The 24,428-nt window shown below is 34.9% G+C and overlaps 7 protein-coding genes across 7 annotated transcripts in view; 3 read left to right on the top strand and 4 right to left on the bottom strand.

The window, feature by feature from the left end:
- Nucleotides 1-1,110: 1,110 nt before the first annotated feature.
- On the bottom strand, nucleotides 1,111-3,298 carry LOC107459837 (uncharacterized). Its single transcript, XM_016078126.3, has 3 exons — nucleotides 2,478-3,298; nucleotides 1,874-2,059; nucleotides 1,111-1,700 (listed from the first exon to the last, which is right to left on the bottom strand). Exons 1-3 carry the CDS (start codon nucleotides 2,937-2,939, stop codon nucleotides 1,419-1,421), a joined length of 930 nt encoding a protein of 309 aa, XP_015933612.1. The 5' UTR covers nucleotides 2,940-3,298; the 3' UTR covers nucleotides 1,111-1,418.
- Nucleotides 3,299-8,225: 4,927 nt separating this feature from the next.
- On the top strand, nucleotides 8,226-9,356 carry LOC107459525 (protein MAIN-LIKE 1-like). Its single transcript, XM_052251663.1, has 3 exons — nucleotides 8,226-8,263; nucleotides 8,691-9,231; nucleotides 9,321-9,356. Exons 1-3 carry the CDS (start codon nucleotides 8,226-8,228, stop codon nucleotides 9,354-9,356), a joined length of 615 nt encoding a protein of 204 aa, XP_052107623.1.
- Nucleotides 9,357-9,378: 22 nt separating this feature from the next.
- On the bottom strand, nucleotides 9,379-10,293 carry LOC107459524 (uncharacterized). The gene has a single exon (XM_016077750.1). It carries the CDS (start codon nucleotides 10,291-10,293, stop codon nucleotides 9,379-9,381), a length of 915 nt encoding a protein of 304 aa, XP_015933236.1.
- Nucleotides 10,294-12,146: 1,853 nt separating this feature from the next.
- On the top strand, nucleotides 12,147-13,148 carry LOC107459703 (dynein light chain 1, cytoplasmic). The gene is made up of 2 exons (XM_021128192.2): nucleotides 12,147-12,674; nucleotides 12,752-13,148. The coding sequence occupies exons 1-2, from the start codon at nucleotides 12,537-12,539 to the stop codon at nucleotides 12,917-12,919; spliced, it is 306 nt and encodes a 101-aa protein (XP_020983851.1). The 5' UTR covers nucleotides 12,147-12,536; the 3' UTR covers nucleotides 12,920-13,148.
- A 478-nt stretch (nucleotides 13,149-13,626) lies between these two features.
- LOC107459702 (uncharacterized) lies at nucleotides 13,627-17,320 on the bottom strand. The gene is made up of 4 exons (XM_052251662.1): nucleotides 16,853-17,320; nucleotides 16,270-16,789; nucleotides 14,808-15,277; nucleotides 13,627-14,466 (listed from the first exon to the last, which is right to left on the bottom strand). Exons 1-4 carry the CDS (start codon nucleotides 17,249-17,251, stop codon nucleotides 13,948-13,950), a joined length of 1,908 nt encoding a protein of 635 aa, XP_052107622.1. The 5' UTR covers nucleotides 17,252-17,320; the 3' UTR covers nucleotides 13,627-13,947.
- Nucleotides 17,321-18,255: 935 nt separating this feature from the next.
- Nucleotides 18,256-21,003, top strand: LOC107459700 (rop guanine nucleotide exchange factor 12). The gene is made up of 7 exons (XM_016077925.3): nucleotides 18,256-18,781; nucleotides 18,875-18,991; nucleotides 19,099-19,253; nucleotides 19,353-19,427; nucleotides 19,506-19,778; nucleotides 19,860-20,180; nucleotides 20,325-21,003. The coding sequence occupies exons 1-7, from the start codon at nucleotides 18,520-18,522 to the stop codon at nucleotides 20,715-20,717; spliced, it is 1,596 nt and encodes a 531-aa protein (XP_015933411.1). The 5' UTR covers nucleotides 18,256-18,519; the 3' UTR covers nucleotides 20,718-21,003.
- Nucleotides 21,004-22,177: 1,174 nt separating this feature from the next.
- The window catches only part of LOC107459523 (homeobox-leucine zipper protein GLABRA 2), an 8,640-nt gene continuing 6,389 nt past the window's right edge, over nucleotides 22,178-24,428 (bottom strand). The window contains exons 6-9 of the mRNA XM_052251661.1: nucleotides 24,037-24,076; nucleotides 23,722-23,993; nucleotides 23,513-23,599; nucleotides 22,178-22,881 (exon numbers count right to left, since the gene is read on the bottom strand). Of these exons, the coding sequence (XP_052107621.1) occupies nucleotides 22,498-22,881; nucleotides 23,513-23,599; nucleotides 23,722-23,993; nucleotides 24,037-24,076 (783 nt within the window). The 3' untranslated portion in view covers nucleotides 22,178-22,497. The remainder of the gene's footprint in view (nucleotides 22,882-23,512; nucleotides 23,600-23,721; nucleotides 23,994-24,036; nucleotides 24,077-24,428) is intronic.

Genomic DNA, 24,428 nt, shown 5'->3' with positions numbered 1-24,428 from the left:
AAACAGCAACTTTGTATGTAACTAGCAAAAAAAAAGTAAACAATCCTACACCATTAGATAAAATCTCAGACTATTAGAAATATTATTGATAGCTACTTGATAACTATAAACCATAAAAGTTATTGGATAAGTTCTATAATATCTTTTACTATTGTGTCTAAATTACTTAACTTGCTTTTAAAAAAAAAATATTTAAAACAAAAATAAAATATTTAAAATTTATTAAATATTATCTATATTTAAAATTTATTAAATATTATTTATTTATTTTTTTAATAAATTAAACACAATCTCAAAAACACAATACCTCACCAAATTATTGACCCTTAGTACTCTTCACTTGTCTGATTGCCTACCAATAACTATCACTATCCTCTGACTACCTTCTAAGAGATAAAAAATTTAAAAGTATTAACTTTTCCTTTCACAATATCATAGATTTTTACAACAATGGAGATGGTTCTAAGACTTTCGTCCATATAAAATCTATGCTATAATGTCATAAGGTTTCATATTTCATCCCTAGAAAAAGCATGTGTCCTGCATCTTGTGGGTTTTGCCAAAATAGATTTGGTGTTGGTCATGACTTTGCCTTAATTTAGGATTTGTAAGTTGAACTTTTATAGAAAATATAAAGCCTAACAATGTGATATTAGCATATAAGGGAAAGTACGAGGAGTAAATGGAATATTTGTACAATGTGTACAATGGAGGTTTATGGAGTATTAGAGATATAATCATTAGTGTTATATTTTCCTATCAACTGAAGTTTTTGGGATGAGTGGTATCATGACATGGTATTAGAGCGCTATATCTGAAAGGTTATGGGGGATATTCATTTTATAACTCAATAGCCCATTATACACATTGTACAAATAATCCATTGTCTCCTTAGTAGGATCCATTAATTAAATATTTTCCTAGTTTATTGTGCCTATTTCATTATTTTTGTTTATATGAATAAAGGTATGGACTTAGTTAAACATCATATTTTGAATTTGAGTTTTAGAGATGATGTGTATGCAATAGATGTTATGATAAGTCTTTTTATTTACCAAAAATTAACTCAATTAAAACTAAAAATTAGTAGTTATTGCATGACGAACTTAATTGGCATCCCCTCAAGAATAAACTCATGGATTATACATTCATCTTACTTATTATGTGAATATGCTTATACAAATTTTCATGCATTTATTTCCACCACACTGACTTCAAGTTTGAAAACACAAGTAACTACTAGTAAGTTGAAAGGGTTTTCCAAGTGCATGTACACACTACACATTTTGCTCCTCTTTCAAATGTAGTTTCTCAACCAGAGAAAATTTTTCACAAAACGGTGGATTACACAATTTTACATATATTACAGAAAGATTAACTGAATTCTTTCTCAAAAAATGGACATGAATCAGCATCCATCAACCATATGTGCATGAATTCTTCTTGAACCTGATAGGTTTTGATTCAGAAGAGTTGATCACCAAAGGACAAGTAATTTCCTTATGGTGCTTTGTTCTTACTAGTTTCCCCACCACATTCCCTCTTGAACGAATCTCAAACTTCAATGTCAATGGAACCTCAACACTACCAGTTTGGGATACTATTAGTGTGGATCCAGCCCCATACAATGGAACCTTGTTACCTTCCACATTCACTGATACAATACGGTGACTTTTTCTTGGCTGATAGTATTTCTTCAGCTGCAAGGAACAAATCATCACATGTACAAGAATATAATATACATATAATAAGATGCTACTTAATGTCACCATTTTGTATTATGTTAATAAACACCAACATTACCTTTTAATTTAGAAGTCCTAGCTAGTTTAAGTCACAAAGGGATAAGAACAACATAGTCTTGGTTTCTTACCTCACCAGTTGCGACAGTGATGTCTGAGAAGACAAGGTTAATGGGTGTGGAGTGCACATGAATGCCAAAAAATGTAGCAGGGTTATATATGCTCATTCTTAGTGTTCCATTTACTGTCAGCATTCTTGTTGTGACGCCTGTGAAGTCTGAACCCTCTCCAACATACATATTATGCACTGTCATGCTCTGCAACATTCACAATCTCAATTACTATCAACATAATCTCATAATTAGCATATAATTAGAGACAGGAATCCTATAATCCTTCCATTTTGTTCTGTAAAACATCTTGGATTGCAGCATATACTCACACAAATTCAAGAATTAGGCAAGTAGAACTAAACTATATGTAAACATGTACATCTTTATGGTAATTATAGGGAGTTTTTTAAAACAACACCAACCGATCTTTAATCAGCAATCAGCATTTATCTCATCTAAGTGACATTTATCAAAAACTATGTCCCTCCCCAAATGAAAAAGTGACAACTTTCTACTGTACTCCCTCGCATAATTACTAAAAGTTCGGTATAATCGATGAATGATTAACTAACATACTTACCATCTTGATTAATTTTACATACAGATTGAAATTGGGATTTACCTTGACAGTTACTTGAGCTTTGTAAGGCCTGCTAGCACCCCATATGATTAAGCAAAAGACAGAGAAGACAAGAACAAAAGTAAAGACAGCAATTAAAGCTTGGCAACGGCGAGTGTAAGCTTTGTCCTGAAACTCATGATAGGATCCTTCTTCAAGAATGACATCACACTCAGGCCACCCTTTATCATTCCTCTTCCTGCTCCCTTTTCTACCTGAAGAAGACCTGAAAATCCCTGAGAATCTGCTGGCTGAGGAGTTCCTTGAATGGCGGCCAAAGGAAGGGTGTGATGGTGACTCCATTGGACTGTTGGAGATTGGTGTGGCTTGCATTGACGATGACTTGTCTCCATCATGTGAGTCCCTTGAAGGGCTTTGAACATAGTACACAGGTCGCTTTGGAGACCTTGATGGTGATGATGGTGCTAAGCTTGTTATATCTGATTCTGATTTTGTTGACTGCATCTTCAACCAAATTGAGTAGTACCCTCAAAACTTTTGATGAAGTAAAAGAGATTGAAATTTGTACTAGAGGACAATAAGCTTAAGAACTTGTGCTCTTAAATTCATGAGCCTAACAGACATAGTGTTTGGAATATGCTGCATATATCAGCAAAATGAACAACTTACTCAAAAAACACCAACAAATGTTATGGTAATTTCAACAAATATGTGGTGTGTGTGTCACTATGAGAGAGTGAGAGAATGTGTATGTATGTGTCTATATATATATATATATAATATATGCATGGAAAGAAGGAAGGAGAAGCTTGTTATTGTTGGTGTTGGTGGAGTGAAGAGTCAAATGAGGAAAGCAAAAAGCCTGTGAAATGCTGGTTATGCTGTGAAGGGTAAAATATTTATTAAAATAAAATAACGGATAATAACAATAATGAAAGGCTCGGAATAAAAGTTTGGAGCCAAACCTCACTGGCTGCTACTATAAGCATAGGTTCGGGAGTAAGTGTCGGCAGCTATTGCTTTTCTTATTTCTTCTATAAACTATAAACTATATAATATATAGTTATAGACATCATTGATGTTGGTTCAAATTATATATACAAGAAGGCTACAATAGTGGTTTATTATGTTGTCTTTTTCTCTCTATGGGGTGTGTGTGGGGCATGAGCACTTCATAGAAACTAATAAATGCTTTGAAAATCCTTCAATTATATGAGTTGGACAAATTACCTACTTAGAGTATGGGGTCCTGTTTTTGTGTTTTGTCTATGTTGTAAATTTATTTGTATACGTGTTTATTTTTTGTTATCATGTTCTGGTGAGTGGTGTTGTTTATTTATTTTGTAGTCTTTAATTCTGATAGATTAATAATGTACAATATTAATGACAAAAGCTACATAAGTAGATGGACGGATAAAACAGTAAATAAAAAAAATCAACTTAGGAATTCAATTCAATTAAATTTGTACTAAATGAGTGTTGCTTAAGTGGCGAAAAGACAAATTTTTCTACAATGTTAATGTGAGTTAATGAGAAATTTGTTTTTAAGCCGTTTGTGTGAGAAAAATTCCCTTGTCAGAAAATTTTGTTCGTCAAAAAAAAAGAACAATCTTAAAAACAGTTTTATTTTTTGGGCAGTAGAAATTGTGGAATTTCTGAGGCCTAAGAAAATAAAATTCTAAATAATAGTTGGGCCTCCCTTAAACAAAAAAAAAAGCTTCGTGTGACCCAAACTCATCAACAAAAAGACCAACGTATATCATTAAAATGTCCAAAACAATTGTATTAGTGGAAGCCTTCTCTGATATCAGAGCCAGGTTTCGATCCTGGGACCTGTGGGTTATGGGCCCACCACGCTTCCGCTGCGCCACTCTGATTTGGTGTTTAACTATCGACAAATATAATAGTTATTCTATGTTTTCTTCGTCAATGAAGTAACCTTACATCATTAATCAACTCATCATTTTGCCAAAATTCATATATAATACAGTTTAGTTCGGGTCCACAAATTGTATACTATAGTACTATAATTCAATAACTTTGGTCTTAGCACAAAATGGTCTCAGCTGGTATATTTCTGTGTTTTAACTTGTAACGGATAACGAGATCACGTTCTGTTTTGTTATACTCATCAAGATTTATGATTATATTTTCCAAATAGCGGTGCCCAAGACTACAACGAATTTACTAGTACATGTGTAACATATGATTCATTGTCTTGCTAACACATGACATAGTTGAATGTAAACTCACGTAAGCTTGATAGGATGTGCTTAGTGCTTTGTATCTTATCTATATTCCATTTTTAATTTAGTTTATCCAATTAGCATGACAGAAAGAAATATTCTTATAATAATAAACAAGCATCTATTTTGCTACAATAATTGAACCTCCTTTTTATTTAATTATTCTTACTTTTTTTTTTGGGTTGGTGGATTGTTTCATCATATTATAAACAGCAATCTTCTATGCCAATTTATCCTTTGAATCGATATTAACGTAGCGCTTCCGTGCGTTTTAGTAAATTAAATTCTCTAGTTTTATTTAAAATTGCTTATACTTTTTTTTAACAGTATTTTGAACTGAGATTCCACGTCTTCTTAGACTCAATACAATCTGTAGTATTTACAGTTTTAAAGATTCGGTTTTTTTTTTTTTTCTTAACCACAAATATGAGATTTCTTTCTATAAAGATAGGGGCGGAGCTAGATAAAATATTAGAGGGAGGCCAAAAATATTTATACAATAAACTAAGACTAAAATAAAATTTTAAGGGGGGCTAAACTGAAATTTACATATAATTTACATGTAAAAAATTAAAATTAGGGGAGGCCATCGCCCCCTTTCCCACCACCTAGCTCCGCCCCTGTATAAAGATGAGATAATTTAGTAAAAATCTAATAAAAAAAAGTTATGTTACTCTTTTAAGACGTCAAGATGACGAAATGTGTCTTTACAGCAACCATTTTACACTTTTTAAATCGGGGATGCTACACATTTATGTAACTATATAACTAAGTTGGCCCAACACTAAAAAAATCCAATACCATTAAATGAAACGTGAAATACACGCGCCCAATACACACAAAATCACTCTTACCCAACGCTTCTTCTCCCCACGCTTCTTCTTCTTCTTTTCACGCTCGTTTACGCACGGAGCGTTTTCTTCTTCTTCGGCTTTTTCTTCGCGTTCCTCCTTCTCCGTTTCTTTCTTCTTCACGTATTTTCTCCTTATCATTATTTTTTTGTTATTATTGCTGCTGTATTTTTTTGTCTTTTCCTCCTTCTCTCTCTGACTCTCTAGTGAAGAAGTAGTAGAAGGTGAGGAAGAAGAGTTTTGAATAGTGCAGAATGAACTGAACATAGTACTCAAGGTGAACCAAACATAGTACTCATGGTAAACTGAACATACTACTCATGGTGAACCGAATACAATACAATTGTATAGTATTGAGTGAACGAACCTTGAATGCTAAACCCTAAACCCTGAACCCTACCGTAAACCCTAAACCCTCAACTATGAACACAGTGAACCGAAATTAATACACGGGGCGAACCGAAAGTTTGAAACACACTGAACCTTGTACACTGAATCCTAAACCCATAAACCCTAAACCCTAAAATCCTAAACCCTGAAACCCTAAAACCCTATCGTCATTCTTTTGTTGTTGTTGCTGTTGTATTTTTTTGTCTTTTCCTCCTTCTCTCTTTTCCTCCTTCTCTCTTTGGTGAAGAAGCAGTAGAAGGTGAGGAAGAAGAGTTTTGAATAGTGCAGAATGAACCGAACACAGTACTCATGGTGAACCGAACACAATACAATTGTATAGTATTGAGTGAACGAAACATAATCCATTATATAAAATCAAATTTAAACATCTTTCTGCAAAATGAACCAAACACAGCACTCATGGTGAAACAATTATATAGTACTGAGTGAACGAAACATAATCCATTATATAAAATCAAATTCAAATAAAGTCATTTATTGTTTCGATTTAGAAGTGCAGATCGAAGAAGAAAACGAAGAAGAATAGGAAGAAGATAAATGCAACGTAACCAGATCGAAATAAAAAAACGAGAAGATGAACGCGACCAGAAGAGAACGACGAAGGCAATGTAGATCAATAAGAAAGAACGCGAGCAAATAAGAAGGAGGTTTACGTTGTAGCAGAAAGTTTACGTTGAGCAAAACTTTAGGTTGCAGCACGTTATATGTAACGTGTGTATGACAAACGAGTGAGGGATGGGAGATGCACATGTGGAGGAAATTACTTGGTTAACAACCATGTAAAAAATACATGAATGCAAAATTTTTTCATTTTTTAAATTTAATATTGTCATTCTAATTAATCCAAATTCAGTCCAGCATGAACTAAATAAGTTACAGTTGTACTATTTATCATTAATTTTTTATTTTTACCTAATTTATCATACACACTAAAATTCCAATTCTTAACTACCTAGTAATCCTTTTAGTATTGGCATCAAAATTAGTGTGAAATAAAATTTTGTTACATTTCACTATATATAAAAATCACCCTTATTCACTTCTAACAATTACAGGGTTATTTTTTAATTTTGTAATATATTTTAACCCTTTAGATTAGCTTTTTTTTTAATCGAAGTGATCTAAATTGTTGGATAAAATTATTGAATTTATTTCTCTTAAAAAGTTAAAATTGAGCTTCTATTGAGTTTTCGACGATCATAATTGCCACTTCAAAAAGTTTTGTTCTGCTATTTTGAAAATCACCCAATCCAGTATTTCTAATGCTTTCTCCAACATGCACCGAACTATCATTTTCATCAGTCCATTTATCACTGTCATTAACCTGTGCATATACAAACTCACACAATACAAGCACCAATTTGCAATCATCATCAAAAAGGTATCTGCAAACATTTGTTTCTCTTGAATAAATTCAGCACATATCTTCTACCATGATCAAATATAGAAAGTCAAGCTCTTTTACTTCAAAAAAAAAAAATTTATTCTCTTCTCAATATTTGTGTTTGCCAATTCTAAAATATCCAATTGTTTTGCCTTTTTGAACTTTTATTTTATTTTTTCCAATGATTCAAAGTCTCTTTTCATGCTTCACTCTATTGAAGTACTCTATTTTTAAAAATTTTTATATTCCTAATTTTTCATGTGACCCATATAATTGGAAAATAATATTTTCACTCATTTTTTCTAAACTTACACAATTATAACTCACATCAAACTTCAAAAAAATTTCTACTATCACTTGAATTTGTTCGATTAGTTCCATCTCATCTTAAAGTTCTATGTTATGACTTGTGAACAAAATTATAGGGGTAATTTACTTAAATAAATAGAATGGGAGAGTTGTTTACCTAAATGTGCAAATCTGTTTGTTGTTACGTTTATGTGCAAAACCGGATTTATATGTAATCCGTGGCAACCCACCACGGTTTCTAAACATGCATAAACCGTGGGAGGTCACCACGGAATAGGAGCAAATTTATTTATATGTAAACCGTAGTAGGTCACCACGGTTTACGAAGAGAAATTGGCGTGCATAAACCGTGGGGAGTCACCACGGTTTATGAGGAAATATTGTTGAACGTAAAACCCGGTAACCCACCGCGGTTTACGTGTGTCTACATATATAAGTAATCCGCCGAAGGCAGGGACGGATTCATTAGGGACATCAAGAAAGATAGGAGGTTGGTGGGTTGTAGAGAGAATTTGGAAAAAGTTTGGAGGTGTGAAGGAGAAGTGGGTAGTGGGGCCAATGGAGGATGAGGATTGATTGTACCGACTAAATGGCATCGCTCACGTGGCAGGATATATCGACGAAGAGGTTAGTTACTATTATTGTTATTATTATTGTTATTAAATTTAATTCTAATATAGCAATTGATATTATTAGGAATATTGCTAGTAAAAATATTTTATTACATTTATTTGTTTTGTGATTCTGATTAATATTATTTACATAAATATTAATATTATTATCGGTACTGTTAGTAATGCATATTTTATTATGCTTATTTATCTTCTTAGTGTGGTTAATAGTATTTTTGTACAATATTTTATTATAAATATTAATATTTTATTCAAAGATATTTTTTTCTGTATTTATATTATTAATTTGTTGTAATGAGTGCATAGTTTTCTTAGCTTCAGTATTTAATACACAAATAGAGAATCAATGAATTTAATGTGAGCAGTCTAATAAATTTTACGAAAATTATGTTTGTTGTTGTTTGTAATGGTTGTATGTTAAGGAATTTTGTTATCGACGTTTTGCAGCCTAGTAGGGTTATTACCGCCGTTAGGCGGCAGCAGAATATGCCCTTACATGACCGGATTATACCGTATCTGGAGACTGCGGGCTTGTATCATCTTGCTAGGCTAAACAGTCAGTGCTTCTGGGTTGATGAGTCTCTGCTTAGCGCATTTATTGAGCGGTGGCGTCCGGAGACCCACACGTTCCATATGCCGTTTGGTGAGTGCACCATTACTTTACAGGATGTTGCGTATCAGCTGGGTTTGCCGATTGATGGTGCACCCGTTAGTGGGTGCTTGACTGAGTTTGAGAATCTGATGGAACACAGTAGACCAGCATGGGTGTGGTTCCGGGAGTTGTTCGGGGAGTTACCTCCACAGAGTAAAGTGAAGCAGATGACAGTGTGCTACACATGGTTCCACGAGAGGTTTCAAGTTCTCCCTGCAGATGCTACTGATGAGACCGTGCGTGTATACGCACGCGCTTATATCCTGATGCTGTTGTCGTCTCAGCTGTTTGCGGACAAGAATGCAAACAGGGTACACCTTCGCTGGTTGCCTTATTTGGCATCATTGGATGACTTGGGCAGATATAGCTGGGGCTCCGCTGCACTAGCCTGGTTGTATAGGTGTCTTTGTCGTGGTACAAACAGAAACGTCGTTAACTTGGCTGGGCCGCTACAGCTACTACAGTCTTGGATTTTCTGGAGGTTTCCCACTTTGAGTCCCCTTTCGTGCACGAAGCGCTACACGAATCAACCAAGTACAACCCTTACCGAATTCCTTGCATTTTCCATGATATTTCAAATGATCCAATTCGATGACTCTGTACTCAACACCTCGCCGGATGCTATAGTCCTTCACACTGAGCACAGCTTCATCTTTACTCTGGAACGATTGCCCAATCTCAAATTCTGTAGAAGATCTACCCACTCTGTTACCACTGTCTTCCTGTTGACCAAGAGCTTCGAAGTTTAGTGTGGAGAAGTGTGGAGGGTATTGATGAGAACCAGAACTCGAAGGCCGATGCTGCGCATGTGGATCGCCGCCTGTGTTTTCGTCGCTGTCACCATCGATATGAACAGGCTCCTGGTCAGACTCATCGTCACGCATTGCATTCTCTACTTGATCAGGTCCACCAAATTCTTCGATATAAGGTACGAGGCCACTACTGGTGCCCACAACGTTGGGAGGCTCAATGACTGCTGCATGCTCCAAAGGGACAGAACCAACAACCTCTGTTTGGTCTAAATCAGCCGCAAAAGAAGGTGATTGAACCGGCGGAAGATACAGTCTGACCGCAGGCATCGAACTAGATGCACCACCCGCGGAAGCTGGGCAAGGAACTGGAGCGGATGCCCCAGAACTATCGACACCAACCTCCAACTTCGCGAACAACTCATGGATTATGATCTCCGGAAAACTCCTTACACAGTAGAACAGAACCCTAATATCTTCATCAGCCTTAACTGCAAAGGTTTCATACTGAACACCGGTCGAGACAACCGCCATGGGAATCTTGTAGAATAGTTTCTTCACCCACTTGCAACCCAACACGCCAAGCTTCTCCAAGATGTTGTTCTTCAAGTCTGACAAACTCATCGACGAACTGATAAAAATACTTAGTGGTTCTCTGTCGGTGAACTTCACACCTTGGCTTTTGCTTTTTTTATTTTTCCAGAGCAATGCACCAGAGCAAGAAAGCTCTCTTCCTCACTAGCCATTGTGAGAATGATCTCTTATGGTGCTTGAATCACCCACATATATATAGAATTCTCGTCATAGTAAACCGTGGAAACCTACTAGGTTTTCTGCCCATTATTCTACATAAACCGTGGTAACCCACGGGGTTTTATGTGATTAAAAGTTTCTTCATAAACCGTGGTGACTCCCCACGGTTTATGCTTGCCAAATTTCCTTCGTAACCCGTGGTGACCTATCACGGTTTACTCTTACAAATTTTTGCTCCTAATCCGTGGTGACCTCCCACGGTTTATGTATGTTTAGAAACCGTGGTGGGTTGCCACGGATTACATATAAATCATGTTTTGCACATAAACGTAACAACAAACAGATTTGCACATTTAAGTAAAGAAATCCCTTTTTAATTTATTTAAGTAAATTGCCCACAAAGACTATAAATCACTTTATTAGTATTTTATGAATATTTAGCCTTACAATTTTTTTTTGGTGTTTAATCTTTCTATAGTTGCAAACTATACCAACATCAAAAGATTTTACAGAAAACTTTTCATCTTCAAAAAATACATCCAAACCGCTTCATCCTTAGTACTTACATTTAAAATCACTTGTTGCAATAAAAATTATAAGGAAAAGTATACGTTACCAAGAAGGAGTCTGTCAACTATTACCAACACGTGATAAATTAGGATTAAACCATGATTAACTTAGATGTGGCTTTATTTAGTAGATGGGCTTCATGTCCAGCCCAACTCAAGTTGGCAGATTTTGGCAGATAAAAAGTTGGTAACGTAGCACTACTGAAATTATAAATTTTACGGTATTTATTTTTCCACTCAAAAAATCGTCTAGTCTATTTTAAATCAGTTTTAAATTATTTCATTTCAAAAACCGCAACTATAAAATTAGATTTTAGAGATATCATACAACTTTAAAATTTGTTCTCTAAATTGTACTTCAACAAAAGGGAGTCACTCAAATAAAAATTTAATAATTAAAATTTAACATATATAACTAATTAAATTGTGTTATTTTTGTCAAAATTAAATTAGACAAATTAATTTGACTAAAAAATGGTGAATCAAATTTTGAACTGGTTTAAATTAATATTATTTTTATAAAAAATAACTACAATATCCTATTACAAAAAATGACTAAAATATTTTTATTATATATATTAATTTTAAAAATCTTAAATTTTAGTCCTTTATTTTTTTATCTTAAGATTAGGATTTAGAATTTTTAAAATTAATATATATATAGGTCTAATTTTAATAAAAATAATATAATTTAATTAATTATATATATTAAATTTTAATTATTAAAAAATATCTTTTAAAAGAGACGTTTTAAACGTTTTTATCTAAATGACATAATGAGTCATCATAAATTTTATATGATCAAATAACATTTATTACACAGAAAAATAAAAAAGCAATCATATAAGGCATACTCATCCAAGTTATGATGGGTATGACCACCGTCACTGCCTCCACCACTGCCACCAAGGTCGAGGAGAATAACTTTCTACCTACGATTTGATTTCCAGGACTTTTTTGTTTTTTTTGGTTAATTATTTCTAGAGCCTTTGATTCTGTATGGTGTAATAAATAAATAAGTAAATAAATCTCATATTAATATCTTAGGATTTTATATACCAATGTTTGTCTTGCTAGTATACTTTTGTGTGATGTGTGAACAGTGATTAGTTTCTTCTAGATTCACAGCTGAAGCAAGTTCCACCACGTGTCGGTGGTGCTTCAGCCAAAGCATTTTCAATTTGACAGCATTCCTTTTATTATTGGCCTCACCAGCTTTATCCCTTGCTTTTCTTTAACAAAAATACTAATAATCTTGGGCATCAATATCCTCATAATATTCATCCCATAACTCATCATTGAGATAGTTACTGATGCTCATTTATAGAGTACAGCTAAAAAACTCTCCAAGCAACGAAAGATAACGACACAAACGTAGGACTTCGTGCCAACTCTATAATTTTGTTTATTTTTATATATTCTCTCTATCTCCGAATGGAACCCTGCTCTTTTTATAGCCTTTACCAGTTCTGCTTCTCTTTCTGCTTTCACTAGACCGCCTTTGAATTGAAGATCAGATAAGGTTTCGGTTTCGGTTGTGACAACATGTTGGAAGGTAAAGCCTTGATAGAGGACACTGACATGCCAACCAAGATGCAGATCCAAGCTATGGCAGCTGCTTCTCAAGCTCTTGATCTCTATGATGTTGTTGATTGCAAATCCATTGCTGCCCACATAAAAAAGGTAACATCTTTCATTGTAAGAAACGTTCGTTTTGGTTTTGTGATTGAATATTATTATTATTATGGTTTTGTTTGCAGGAGTTTGATACAAGATATGGAAGTGGATGGCAATGTGTGGTGGGTTCAAGTTTTGGGTGTTTTTTCACTCATTCCAAGGGTACTTTCATATACTTCACTCTGGAGACTCTTAATTTCCTTATCTTCAAAGGAGTTGCTTCTTCTTCTCCTCCTTCTACTCCTAGCTGATTAGTGCAGCAGTTTCTAGAGAGTGCACTTCTTTGTTTTGTGTCTTTCTTTTCTTCCTTCATTCCATGTGAAAACAAGGAATGGAGAAGAAAAACAAAGCTTTTGTTATAAAGAAAATATAAGCAGTGCTTGATTATGTAAATATGATGAATAGTTTGCCTATTTAATGCTGACGCTTTGTTAAGAGTAGGATACTGAATGATATAATGGAATTCTGGATATTCTTTAATTTGGCCCTTTATTTTTTTTCATCCCCACGTCCACATGTTTATCCGGTGTTAGACTTAGACGTGCTCATCTAAGATTAGATAAGAAACGGGGCATTTGTTGACTTGAGTCAACTGAATCAAAGGTGAAGGAATTGATGATGCTTGAAGGATCAAAGGATGAGAAAATTAGGAGGCGAAATTAAAATCAGATTCTAAGAGGAACTCATAATCAAAGAGAAGATATTTTTGTTCGCCATGACGTGGACTGTTTATCGCTTTCCTTTCATAGATGAGGCTATCATATGTGTCTATCAACACTTTCGCTTTTTCCTTTAGAACTTTAAAGTCATGATATTCAATACTCAAACTCGCAGAAAGTAAATACGCAGCTGGAATTTTTTATTTTTACTTTCTAAATTTCATTTGGAAAAAAATTACTCTAAGCGTCCATATCATTTCTACTTGAACTAAGCATATTATAGCGTATCCAATAATTACTCAAACTTAACAATCATAGTAGGAACTAGGAAGTACAAGCTATCCCTTCCATAACACATAATCTAATTTCGCGTTTCTAACAACCTGTGAGGATGTGACTCAAAGCAAAATGTACATCTTAGTATTGCGCGTTTCTGACTCGCTAGTCGCTACTACTGAGAGTACCCTCCAAGAATTTTCGCTGCGGAAGAAGTCATAGGGAAGTATCCTTCAAGTTCAAGTTCACAAAGTACCCCAAATCATGCAACTTCTTTATTGCAACAAAGAATGAAATACAAGGACAAAACTAAACTGATGCTAAATGAAACCATAAGCTAGTGATCAAGTTACTGGAGTCAATAGTGGCTTATTCTGGAAGTGTGCCTCTAAGTTAGCAATGACAAGGTCTGCCATGGCATCGCAAGTTTCGACAGTGTCGCTTCCAATGTGAGGGACGAGGACGACATTGTCAAGCCTCAAGAGCTCCTCAGGCACATGTGGCTCATTCTCATACACATCAAGACCAGCCCCAGCAAGTCTTCCTTCCGTCAAGGCAGACACAAGTTCAGCTTCATCGACGTGTTGGCCTCTCCCAATGTTGATTAGAATTCCTTTTGGTCCCAATGCATCAATAACTTTACGATTCACGATGTGATGAGTTTCTTGAGTGAGGGCACACGCTACAATGAGTATTTGAGAGTTAGCTGCTAAATCAAGGATGTTAGAGTAGAACTTATACCCTGTGTCTGGTTTTTCGGACCTGGAGTGATAACTAACTGGGCACCCAAAAGCTGCGGCTCTTTTAGCTATTGCAGAACCAATCCTCCCCAGGCCAACAATTCCAACTGCTTTACCACTAAACTGAAATATCAAAGAGGCATCAACATTACTATGGTTTAAATGTAAGTCAATTTGGTTCCTCAAATTAGTTCTAAAAGATACAACAATAAATAGTTACATGTTACAAAAAAACCAGACATATCTTTCAGAAATTATTTTGACTATTAAGTATTAAGGTGACTACTCATCTGAAGTTGTTAAACACAATAACTATTAGATAATTTGATATGATTGACTAAATATTAATCTTCAAGAAAACTATATGTGAGTGTTCGTCCGGTATTAACCTATATTACTATTCTCATAAAGAAAAATGGCATTATTGACTGTTGAGCATTATATCAGACACATGGAAGGCAAACCTTTGAAGTCAAATAAAAGTCTGATTTTGACCAGGAGTGGTTTCGGACGAAGGAATCACAAGCGCAGATTCTCCGGGAGACGGATAAGGCAAGGGCAATGGCGAGGTCGGCGACGTCGTCGGTGAGGACGTCGGGGGTGTTGGCGACGCGGATGCCTCTCTGCTTGCATCTGGGGAGGTCAATCTTGTCCAGTCCAACACTGTAAGTGCAGACAATCTCGAGCTTGGGGAGGGAGTCGATCATGGTGGCGTCAGCACCCAATTTGGTGTTGCCGACGAGTGCGCGAATGGAATTGGAGTGTGCTTTGGAGAAGGCGGCGAGGGAGGGGTAGTTCCAGAGCCTGAAGAGGTTGAAGCGTTTTGCCAGTTGCTCTTCCAGGTAGGGGTGCATTTGGTTCGTCATCACCACTCCCATGGATTCCATTCTAGCTACTTCCATCGTCGAGAGAGAGAGAGAGAGGCTTAGTCCCCCTTCTTAGCCAGTAAATCGCACTTAACCTAGATTCACTCACTAACCCTAGATTCACTCACTAAAATCAATTAATCGAATGGATCTATTTTAACTCTTTTTCATTTAATTTCCTTTTTTGTTTTTTAACTCTAATTATATCCAGGCCCATAATCAAAATGGTACCACTCATGCATCAATATATTTCTGTCATCTGTCAAATGGATCTAATATAAACTCTTTTTTCCTTTTTTTCAACTCGAATTAAATAACAATGAGTGTCACTTATACATTCTTATACCTATATTTAATATTTAAGGTATATTTTTTTATATTTTATATTAAAATAATTGATAAATAATGAGAAAAGATAAATTTTGATGAATACTGCTATGGATTGTTATTCAAACCACTTATATGTTGTTAATTCTAATTCTAATATTAAAACACACCTTTTATTTTTACTTAGTTACTTATTGAAGTTGAATATGACATTTTTAACACACACAAAACTCTACTATTAGTGAACAAAATTGATGTTTAGCACTTGACAGTTCAGAACTCTTGAACTCAAGCAGCAAGAAGTTATTAAACGGTTCTTATGTCAGCAGCTTCTTTAGAATATATTCGTTCTCCTCCCAAGGTGCCTTAAGTTTCTCTATAGCCATTGTTTTCAATTTCATTTAAAGGATGAATAGTATTTCTTTTAAATTATTTGATAACTTTTTACCAAAGGCCTACAATGAATGATATATAGTTTCAATTGTAATATAAAAATTATAGCAATTTTGCTGCTAGCTATCTTATTGGCATCTACTGCCATGATTCTTCTGCTAAATTGTACATACTGGAAACATCATATAATCACACTTATTAATAATTTGTGAAAATAAAATAGCACGAACGAGTTCTCAATTCACTACATGGATCATGGATGTGCCAACATTCTCATACAAAACTGCAAGATTATTATTGCTTAAAATTTTCCAAGCACATGTAAACAGTAGGGTTAATTACAGGACTGGAGTGGCAAGTGGTTTTGCGAGAAAGTGAGCTTCCAAGTTTGCAAGGACAAGATCCGCCATAGCAGTGCGAGTTTCGACGGTGGCGCTTCCAATATGAGGCAAGAGCACAACATTGTCCAACTCAAACAGCTCTGGAGGCACATCAGGTTCATCGTGGAACACATCCAAGCCGGCCCCACCCAAGCGACCTTCCAGCAGCGCAGAAACCAGCTCAGCCTCATCAACATGCTTCCCTCGCCCAACATTGATTAGAACGCCCTTAGGACCAAGCGCGTTCATCACATCGCGGTTAATTATATGGTGCGTTTCTATGGTGAGGGAGCAAGCAACAACTAAAATGTCGCAGTTAGAGGCTAAGTCAACAACACTTGGGTAGTATTTGTAACTACTACACTCTGTTTTAACTGTTCTTGAGTGGTAACATATCTTACAGTTAAAGGCCTCAGCTCTCTTCGCCACCGCCTTCCCTATCCTCCCCAATCCAAGAATGCCAACTGTCTTCCCAGAGAACTGCCAAACGGAATTAATAGTCAGTTTCGACTTTCGAGGAGTTAGTTATGGTTAGTTTGTTACCTTAGTGGTGAGAGGGTAGCTGCCTTGGTGCTTCCATTTTCCGCTTCTGACGAAGACATCGCACTGACACAGCCGCCTCAGGAGGGAGATAATCAAGGCCATTGCCACGTCAGCGGTCTCGTCGGTGATGACATCAGGGGTGTTAGTCACGCGGATCCCTCTCTCGGCGCACTTTCTGAGATCGACCTTGTCAACGCCGACGCCGTAGCAGGACACGATCTCCAGCATTGGAAGCGCATCGATGAGCTTGGCGTCGGCGCCGTCCACGGAATTCACGACGACGGCGCGTATGGAAGCAGCGTGTTTCGTTCTGTCACGGAGGAGGTTAAATCGGGCTTGGAGGTGGTGCTCGAGGTAAGGGAAGGTTGGGTGAGGCACCAACACTCCGATTGATTCCATTTCCTCTTTCCTTGCGTTGACTCTGACTCGAAGGTTTTTCTTCAACTTTTGTCTCGTTTCTTTTACCTAAATTACTAAATTAGCATTGTACATTTAATTTTCTATTTTAAAAAAAAATGGTACACTTAATTCTAAAAGTTAATCTTTTATACTCCAACATTGTATATGCCTTAAAGGCTAAAAGAAGAGTACTAATCCTAGTATTAAATTAGTCATATAAAAGTCACCAAGAAAAAAATTAGTCATATAAAAATCTTGCTCTATATGTTGGCACAACGTCATTGTTAATTATTAGGTGAATTTAAGTCCATTTTAAAAATATCGAAAATTTTCGGTAAAAAAAAATCATTTTTGTCCTTAAAAAATTTGTTTGCAGATGTTTTTTTTTTGAAGGTTTTACCCTTACTTTTATGAGAAATACAAATACGGTGATAGATACTATAATAAAGATGACGATAAAATTATAACTTTCGCATGTGGAACTTTTTTCATCTTGAAAAGAGTTTAAGAGTAATCTTAAATGGGACTGTACTTTTATTTAAGCAGTTTTTTGTTTTATTTATTTTATTTTTTTTTATTTAATTTATTTCAATCACAAAAAAATCACCAAAAAAATAATAGTAATAAGAAAAAGAAAAGGAAGATGATGTTAAAAAAGGAGTAGAAACTATTTCAATTTTTTTCCACAAATAATATGTAATATATAAATTTTCATTAAAGTTTGATCAAGAAAAAAAAATTTAAAAATTGTATAATGAAAAGTTACACTACAAATAGGCATAAAGTCAAAGCAAGGTGAGTTATAGTAAATCCATAATTTTATTCCAATTTGACTGGCTATTATATACTTGGATAGCTGTCTTTGACGGTCATTAATTACCATTGACCTCAAATTAGAAATTGAACTTCAACTAACTAACAACCACCCAACATCCCAAAATTACATAAAGCAAAAGATAATGCAAAATATTTTTAATTTGTGTATATGGCACTTAGACCTCTCCCATTTTGTTACAACATGCACCCCACGTTCCCAGAGCCAATCTCAAAAAAGAAAAACAAACACAAAAACCATCAAACAAATCACCTCCATTTCTAAAAAAAAAACTCAAGTAAAATAAGAAGTCCAATAATAATAATTCCATATTCCTGACTACTACTTGCTTTGGCGTCTCATCTGCAACTTCATCATTCCCTTCATCAAAAACTTCAATTTTCCTAGCTTGAGAAAGTTTCAAAAGAATTTTTTTCATTTCAAAAAAACGAAAATGGTTCAAGAGCAAGAAGGTGGCTACAAGAACAAACTGTTCAATTTCAGAGGGATGTTTGATGGCGCAGGGAGGCATGCCAAGAGTTTGAGCGTTGACACCGGCGGCAGCAAAGAATCCCCGGCGGACACCGACGGCGCCGCTTCCTCAAGAAGTCAAGGATCAAAGCCTCTTAATGAGTCGGAGAAGATTGCTAATAAGCCAAAGGTATTGACCCCGGAGGAAACAGCTCTCAAAGAAAGCATAGACGAGCTATTAAAAGGTCTGATCATGAATCCATGTTGACTAATTCTATGTTAATTATTGTATTTATTCAGCATTATTATTCATGCATTCATGGTTGGTTTTAATTCAGATATGGAACAGATGAAGGAGAGGTTCTCCAAATTGCTGCTGGGTGAAGACATGTCCGGTGGAGGAAAAGGTGTTTCTTCTGCTTTGGCACTGTCAAATGCATTCACAAACCTTGCAGGTATGTATCAGTTTTCCTGCATGCCATGATGAATGTAATTTTTCCTAATTCAAATGGTTCTCTATTGTCACTGCTTTATCAATATTTTTGTGAATCCATGCATGCAGCTTCTATTTTTGGTGAACAAAGACGGCTAGAACCAATGCCTCCAGAAAGGAAAGCAAAATGGAGAAAAGAAATTGATTGGCTTCTATCTGTCACAGACTATGTTGTTGAAATGGTCCCTTCACAACAAGTAGGAAAGGATGGAACAATCATGGAGGTAATAAACTAATAATCCTCTTCAATTTTCCTGCCTCTATCTCCCCATCATTCTTCATACAATTTGCTCTAACATTGAACCTTGTCTTTGATTGAACAGATCATGACCACAAAGCAGAGAACTGATCTCCACATGAACGTCCCCGCCTTGCGCAAACTCGATACAATGCTTATAGTAAGATCATATTTAAGTTTCATGGAACTGATGATGATTGCTAATTATTAATTATATCTAACAATTGGTGATGTACAGGATTGCCTTGATAACTTCAAAGAGCCACAAGAGTTCTTTTATGTTAAAAAAGATTCAGGAGGTGATGATAAAGATCCAAAGATGAAAAGCGATGAGAAGTGGTGGCTACCTACACCTAAGGTTCCCCCAGAAGGTCTATCAGACAATGCTAGGAGATTTTTGCAGTACCAAAAAGACTGTGTAAATCAGGTACTTAAGGCAGCCATGGCAATCAATGCTCAAGTTATAACAGAAATGGAGGTCCCTGAAAATTATATGGACTCCCTACCCAAGGTAATGGATACAAAAAGAAAAGAAGGAAGCTAGTGAAATATTAATATAGATTTTGATTTGTGTTCTGTTTGAAATTTGCAGAATGGAAGATCAAGTCTAGGAGACTCAATCTACAAGAGTATCACAGTTGAACATTTCGATCCTGATCAGCTCCTATCAACCATGGACTTATCTTCGGAACATAAAATCCTAGACCTCAAGAACAGAATTGAAGCATCCATAGTTATTTGGAAGCGGAAGATGCACCACAAAGATGGAAAGCCATCCTGGAGTTCTGCTGTGAGTTTGGAAAAAAGAGAACTCTTTGAAGAGAGAGCAGAAACCATCTTACTCCTCTTAAAGCATCGTTTCCCAGGCCTTCCTCAATCTTCATTGGAAATAAGCAAAATCCAATTCAACAGGGTAATTAACCCCATGCCATGCATCACTTCAGTTCTTATCTGCAAATATATACATACTTTAATTAATATCACATATATTTATCCCTTAAAATCATTTTGATATCACAATTTTGAACGAATCACTCAATTTTAAACTACCTAACAGGATGTGGGGTTGGCTGTTCTTGAGAGCTATTCAAGAATATTGGAAAGTTTGGCCTTCACAGTGCTGTCGAGAATAGATGATGTACTACAAGCAGATTTTCAAACCCAAATTCCGGCTAAAAAGTCAGGTAACAGAACCTCATCAAGACCCAGTCCTAGAGAAAAAGGTAATGGTGGAGACAATGGCCAAATGACCCTATTAGATTTCATGGGATGGGGAACTGATCAAGGCTCAGAAGGAAAAAAAGAAAAGGACCCTTTTGCTGCTTCAGATGACTTCTACAAAGACATTGACTCAAAGCATGAGCAGAAACTTCCAAACGTAAATACACACAAGAAGACATCTTACTTAGACAACTTGAATATTATGAGAAGTCCAACATCACGCCATTAGAGAGTTTAGGTGTTTATTGGGAGTTTTCATCGTTGTTTATACACGATTCTTTTACCATGTTCTGTTCTCTTGTACATAGGAAAGAGAATTAATGAATTATACAAAACTGATCATGTCCATGTGTGTAACAACACGTTTCCCTGACTCCAATTATCCTGTGTTTATGGAAGGATTTGTAGAGACTTGTAACTACTCTTCTGATGTATCAATCATTTGTATGGTTAGTTCCTTTATGATTTTTAATCTTTTTTATGACAGTTTCAATGTAGATATCAATTATTTTGTAGAAACAACAGAACACTGGTCAATGACTTAATTTGTATTTCGTAAAAGTATAATGCATTTTAATTTTTTTAAGTACTGCTTTACATAATTTTATCACATACTTTGATTATATATAAGTCTAATTATCTTAATTTAAGAGTGGTTAAATATTTACTTTATCAATTTACTGACTTAAAAATTTGATTCATAATAATTTATCTCTTTTCAATTGAAAAAATGAATGCCACAATTTGACAAAAAAAAAAAATAAACATAATTCAAGTATTTAATATTTTAATGTTAAGATTTAAAAATACAAAATAATGGTAACAAATTTAAAAATTATAATAAGAAAAAGAGAAAAAGACAAATTAATTCCTGACCTTTTACACCGCAGACATTTTAGTTTCTGGTCATTGGAAAATAGTTTTAAGTCCCTGACGTCTAGCGTTTGTTTTGTGGTATTGGGACGGAGACTGAGAGACTGAAACACAGTATCATATTTGTTGGGTCAAGACTGGTACTAAAATTTCTGTCTCTATCTACAAAATTTCAGTATTTTAGTACTTCCAAAAAGTAGGGACACAAAGGACTGAAATTTTTATAGACGGAGACTAAAACTTTAATAACATTTTATACCTAAAATACCCTCATTTCAATTAATTAATTCTAATTTTATCATTTGTGCAAATTAAACTAGAGTTTTATTCTTATTTCAATGTCCCTCACTTTGCACCAAATAAAATACTAAAATTTATTTCAGTCTCTGTCTCTTAGTCTCTGTCTTTCAATCTCAGTCTTTCAGTCTCTCTCTCTACCAAACGCTACAAGTTGGACGGATCACCGTCAGACCCAACGGAAAAAACTAACGTGGCTCCCCTTCTACTTAACTGGCATCACGGCTTTCAATGTAACACGATAGTGGGATGAAGCTTTTGAAAAATAGACACAGAAATTCCTGTCACTTAAAACAACGGCGTTTTGTGTGCTCCCTATTCTTCAAATTCATTTGGGTCGTTCGGTTAGAGTAGTGGGTGGTGGTGAGGAGAAGAGTTGTACGTTTTTAGGAGTGGTTTGATGACAAACATTAAGCGTTGTTAACAAAACAAGCAGTTGCATGATTGATACTTGGTAGTTAAATAACATGAAAATTCATAAAACTAAAAAAAAAAAATTGAACTAGTGATAATTAGCAATGATACTACCAAAAAACCAATCACATAAGGAATTAATAAAATGATAATTCTATACAGACCATACTCATTTTCTAGGATCTAAAAGCATCCTGACTCTTGTTTCGTTTCACCTATGAAGCTGCAGACACAGATAGATGTATATATTCAATCCAAATTCTCCTTAGCTTCCAATAGAATAACAAATAAAGCTTAATTAATTACCCAAGAGTATGGGTAGAAACGCATGCTATATTTGCCAACCCAACATTAACTAAAGGGAATCCTATCATCATCAAATTCTAATAAAAGTCTATCTGATAATTATCTTATTATTTTGCTCATTAACTATCTTCGCATTGTAAACTTGTTCTGATATTTCTCAAAGTACAAGATAAGAGAGTGTTGACTGATTCCACAGACTCCATGGTTAACTTGGCTGTTGGAGATGCATTGGTGAGAATCTGGAATGCTATGGTGAACAAGGATCCTCCTTCTGCTGTGTTCTTCTCCTCCTGTCTTGAAGTAATCACCATTGGCCTTGATTCCATCCCATCAGGAACAATCGAGAATCCCGACGGAAGTACGGCGAGATTGCTAGAATCGCAACCTGTCATCGCAGATTGAATGCCAGTGATGTCCACAGGAGCATACACCACCATTGATTCATAAGCATTGGTGCAGCAATCTTGCACTACCCACATACTATTTTCCTTCGATTTTATTGTCTGCAAAATCACATCAATTAATCCCACATCTTTGTTATTAGAGCCATCAATTTCATTCCATCTTGTTTAGAATCAGGGGGCAGAGCTTAGTCGAGACAATAGAGCTATAGTTTTTCAAATTTTTCATAAAACAATTAGTAGTACTTTTTAAAAAAATAAAAAATAGTTCAGTTGGTTTAAATACTTTACTATAACTTAAAGTACTCACATTATATCATAGTAGTACTATGATTTAATTATTGAAGATTTTAAGTCACTAAAAATTTAAAGAGTACTATTATAAACTATTTTATAGTTTTTATCTATAGAATTATTTATTATCTTATTAGTAACAAATTTAAAGAATAATTATATTTATAAATTTTTTTTAATATAAATATTATTGTTAAATTTTAATGTTAAATTGCTGACCCTCCAAAATTTTGTTTCAAGCTTTTCGACTGTTTAAAATGTTTGTGGTCGATGGCTACTTGTGATGTCTTTTATATAAAGATAATAGTTAAGAACCGTTAGATGATAATTTAAAAAAATATATCAAATAATTTAATAATTTTTATCTGTTATCTTCGCATTAAGACAATTTTAGGTGAGTGGTCACCATGTATTTGTATTGAAATGCTACAAAACTTACTTGGATGGTTACCGCATTGCCGCGGTCTTGTCCTTTGGCCAAATTTGCAATGGACTGAACTGAGCCACCACTGGACATTATATCCCACTGTAACAATTATTATTATCATTCATTTAGCAACATAATTAAATTTTAATTACCCTTTTCAAAATTATTCAAGAAATCAAAAAAAGAAAGAATTCCAAAGAATTAGAATGGTTGGTAGGTACCTCAGTGCGGCGGGTTTCATCCCTCAAGAAATCAAACAAGACATTAGGAGAGACAGGTAACCACACAGAAGAAACAGCGCAGAGTATGAGTCCAAGAGGTTCACCAGGATCGTTCAAGTTCTTCCGTGAACTGATCCTAATATCTTCCCCAGTTTTACTTGTAACCTTGGTCCATGTGTGGAAGCTTGATGCACCAACTGCATGGCAGAAACCCCATGTCATTCTTTGTGCCAACTTCAAAATGCTTTTCCTCCCGGCCAATGTAGCAACACCTAATTAATAATCACCAACAATATCTTAACACCAATAATCAACTTGTAACATTAGTCAGCATATATGTATGTCGACTACTATGCTATATGTATATCAAAATCAACCACCAAAGTCAGTTATCAGTGTAAAGACTATACTATATGTATATCAAAATCAATTACCAAAATTAGCTACTAGTATAAAATATATGTTATAATACAAATACACATTAAAAATAAATTAAACCACGTATATATTTATACACAAATACATTAGTAGTTGATTTTGGTATGCAAATAGTATTTTGATGTATATATAGACTATACTATGTATAGATCAAAATCAGTCACCAAAATTTAGCTACTAATATAAAATATATGTTCAAATACAAATACACATTAAAATTAAATTAAATCACGTATATATTGATATATAAATACATTGATAGCTGTTTT

The sequence above is a fragment of the Arachis duranensis genome, chromosome 7 (assembly GCF_000817695.3).
Source record: "Arachis duranensis cultivar V14167 chromosome 7, aradu.V14167.gnm2.J7QH, whole genome shotgun sequence".
NCBI classification, from domain to species: domain Eukaryota; kingdom Viridiplantae; phylum Streptophyta; class Magnoliopsida; order Fabales; family Fabaceae; genus Arachis; species Arachis duranensis.
The sequence above is the reverse complement of the archived record's forward strand: the minus strand, read 5'-3'. Positions and strand labels throughout refer to the sequence as shown.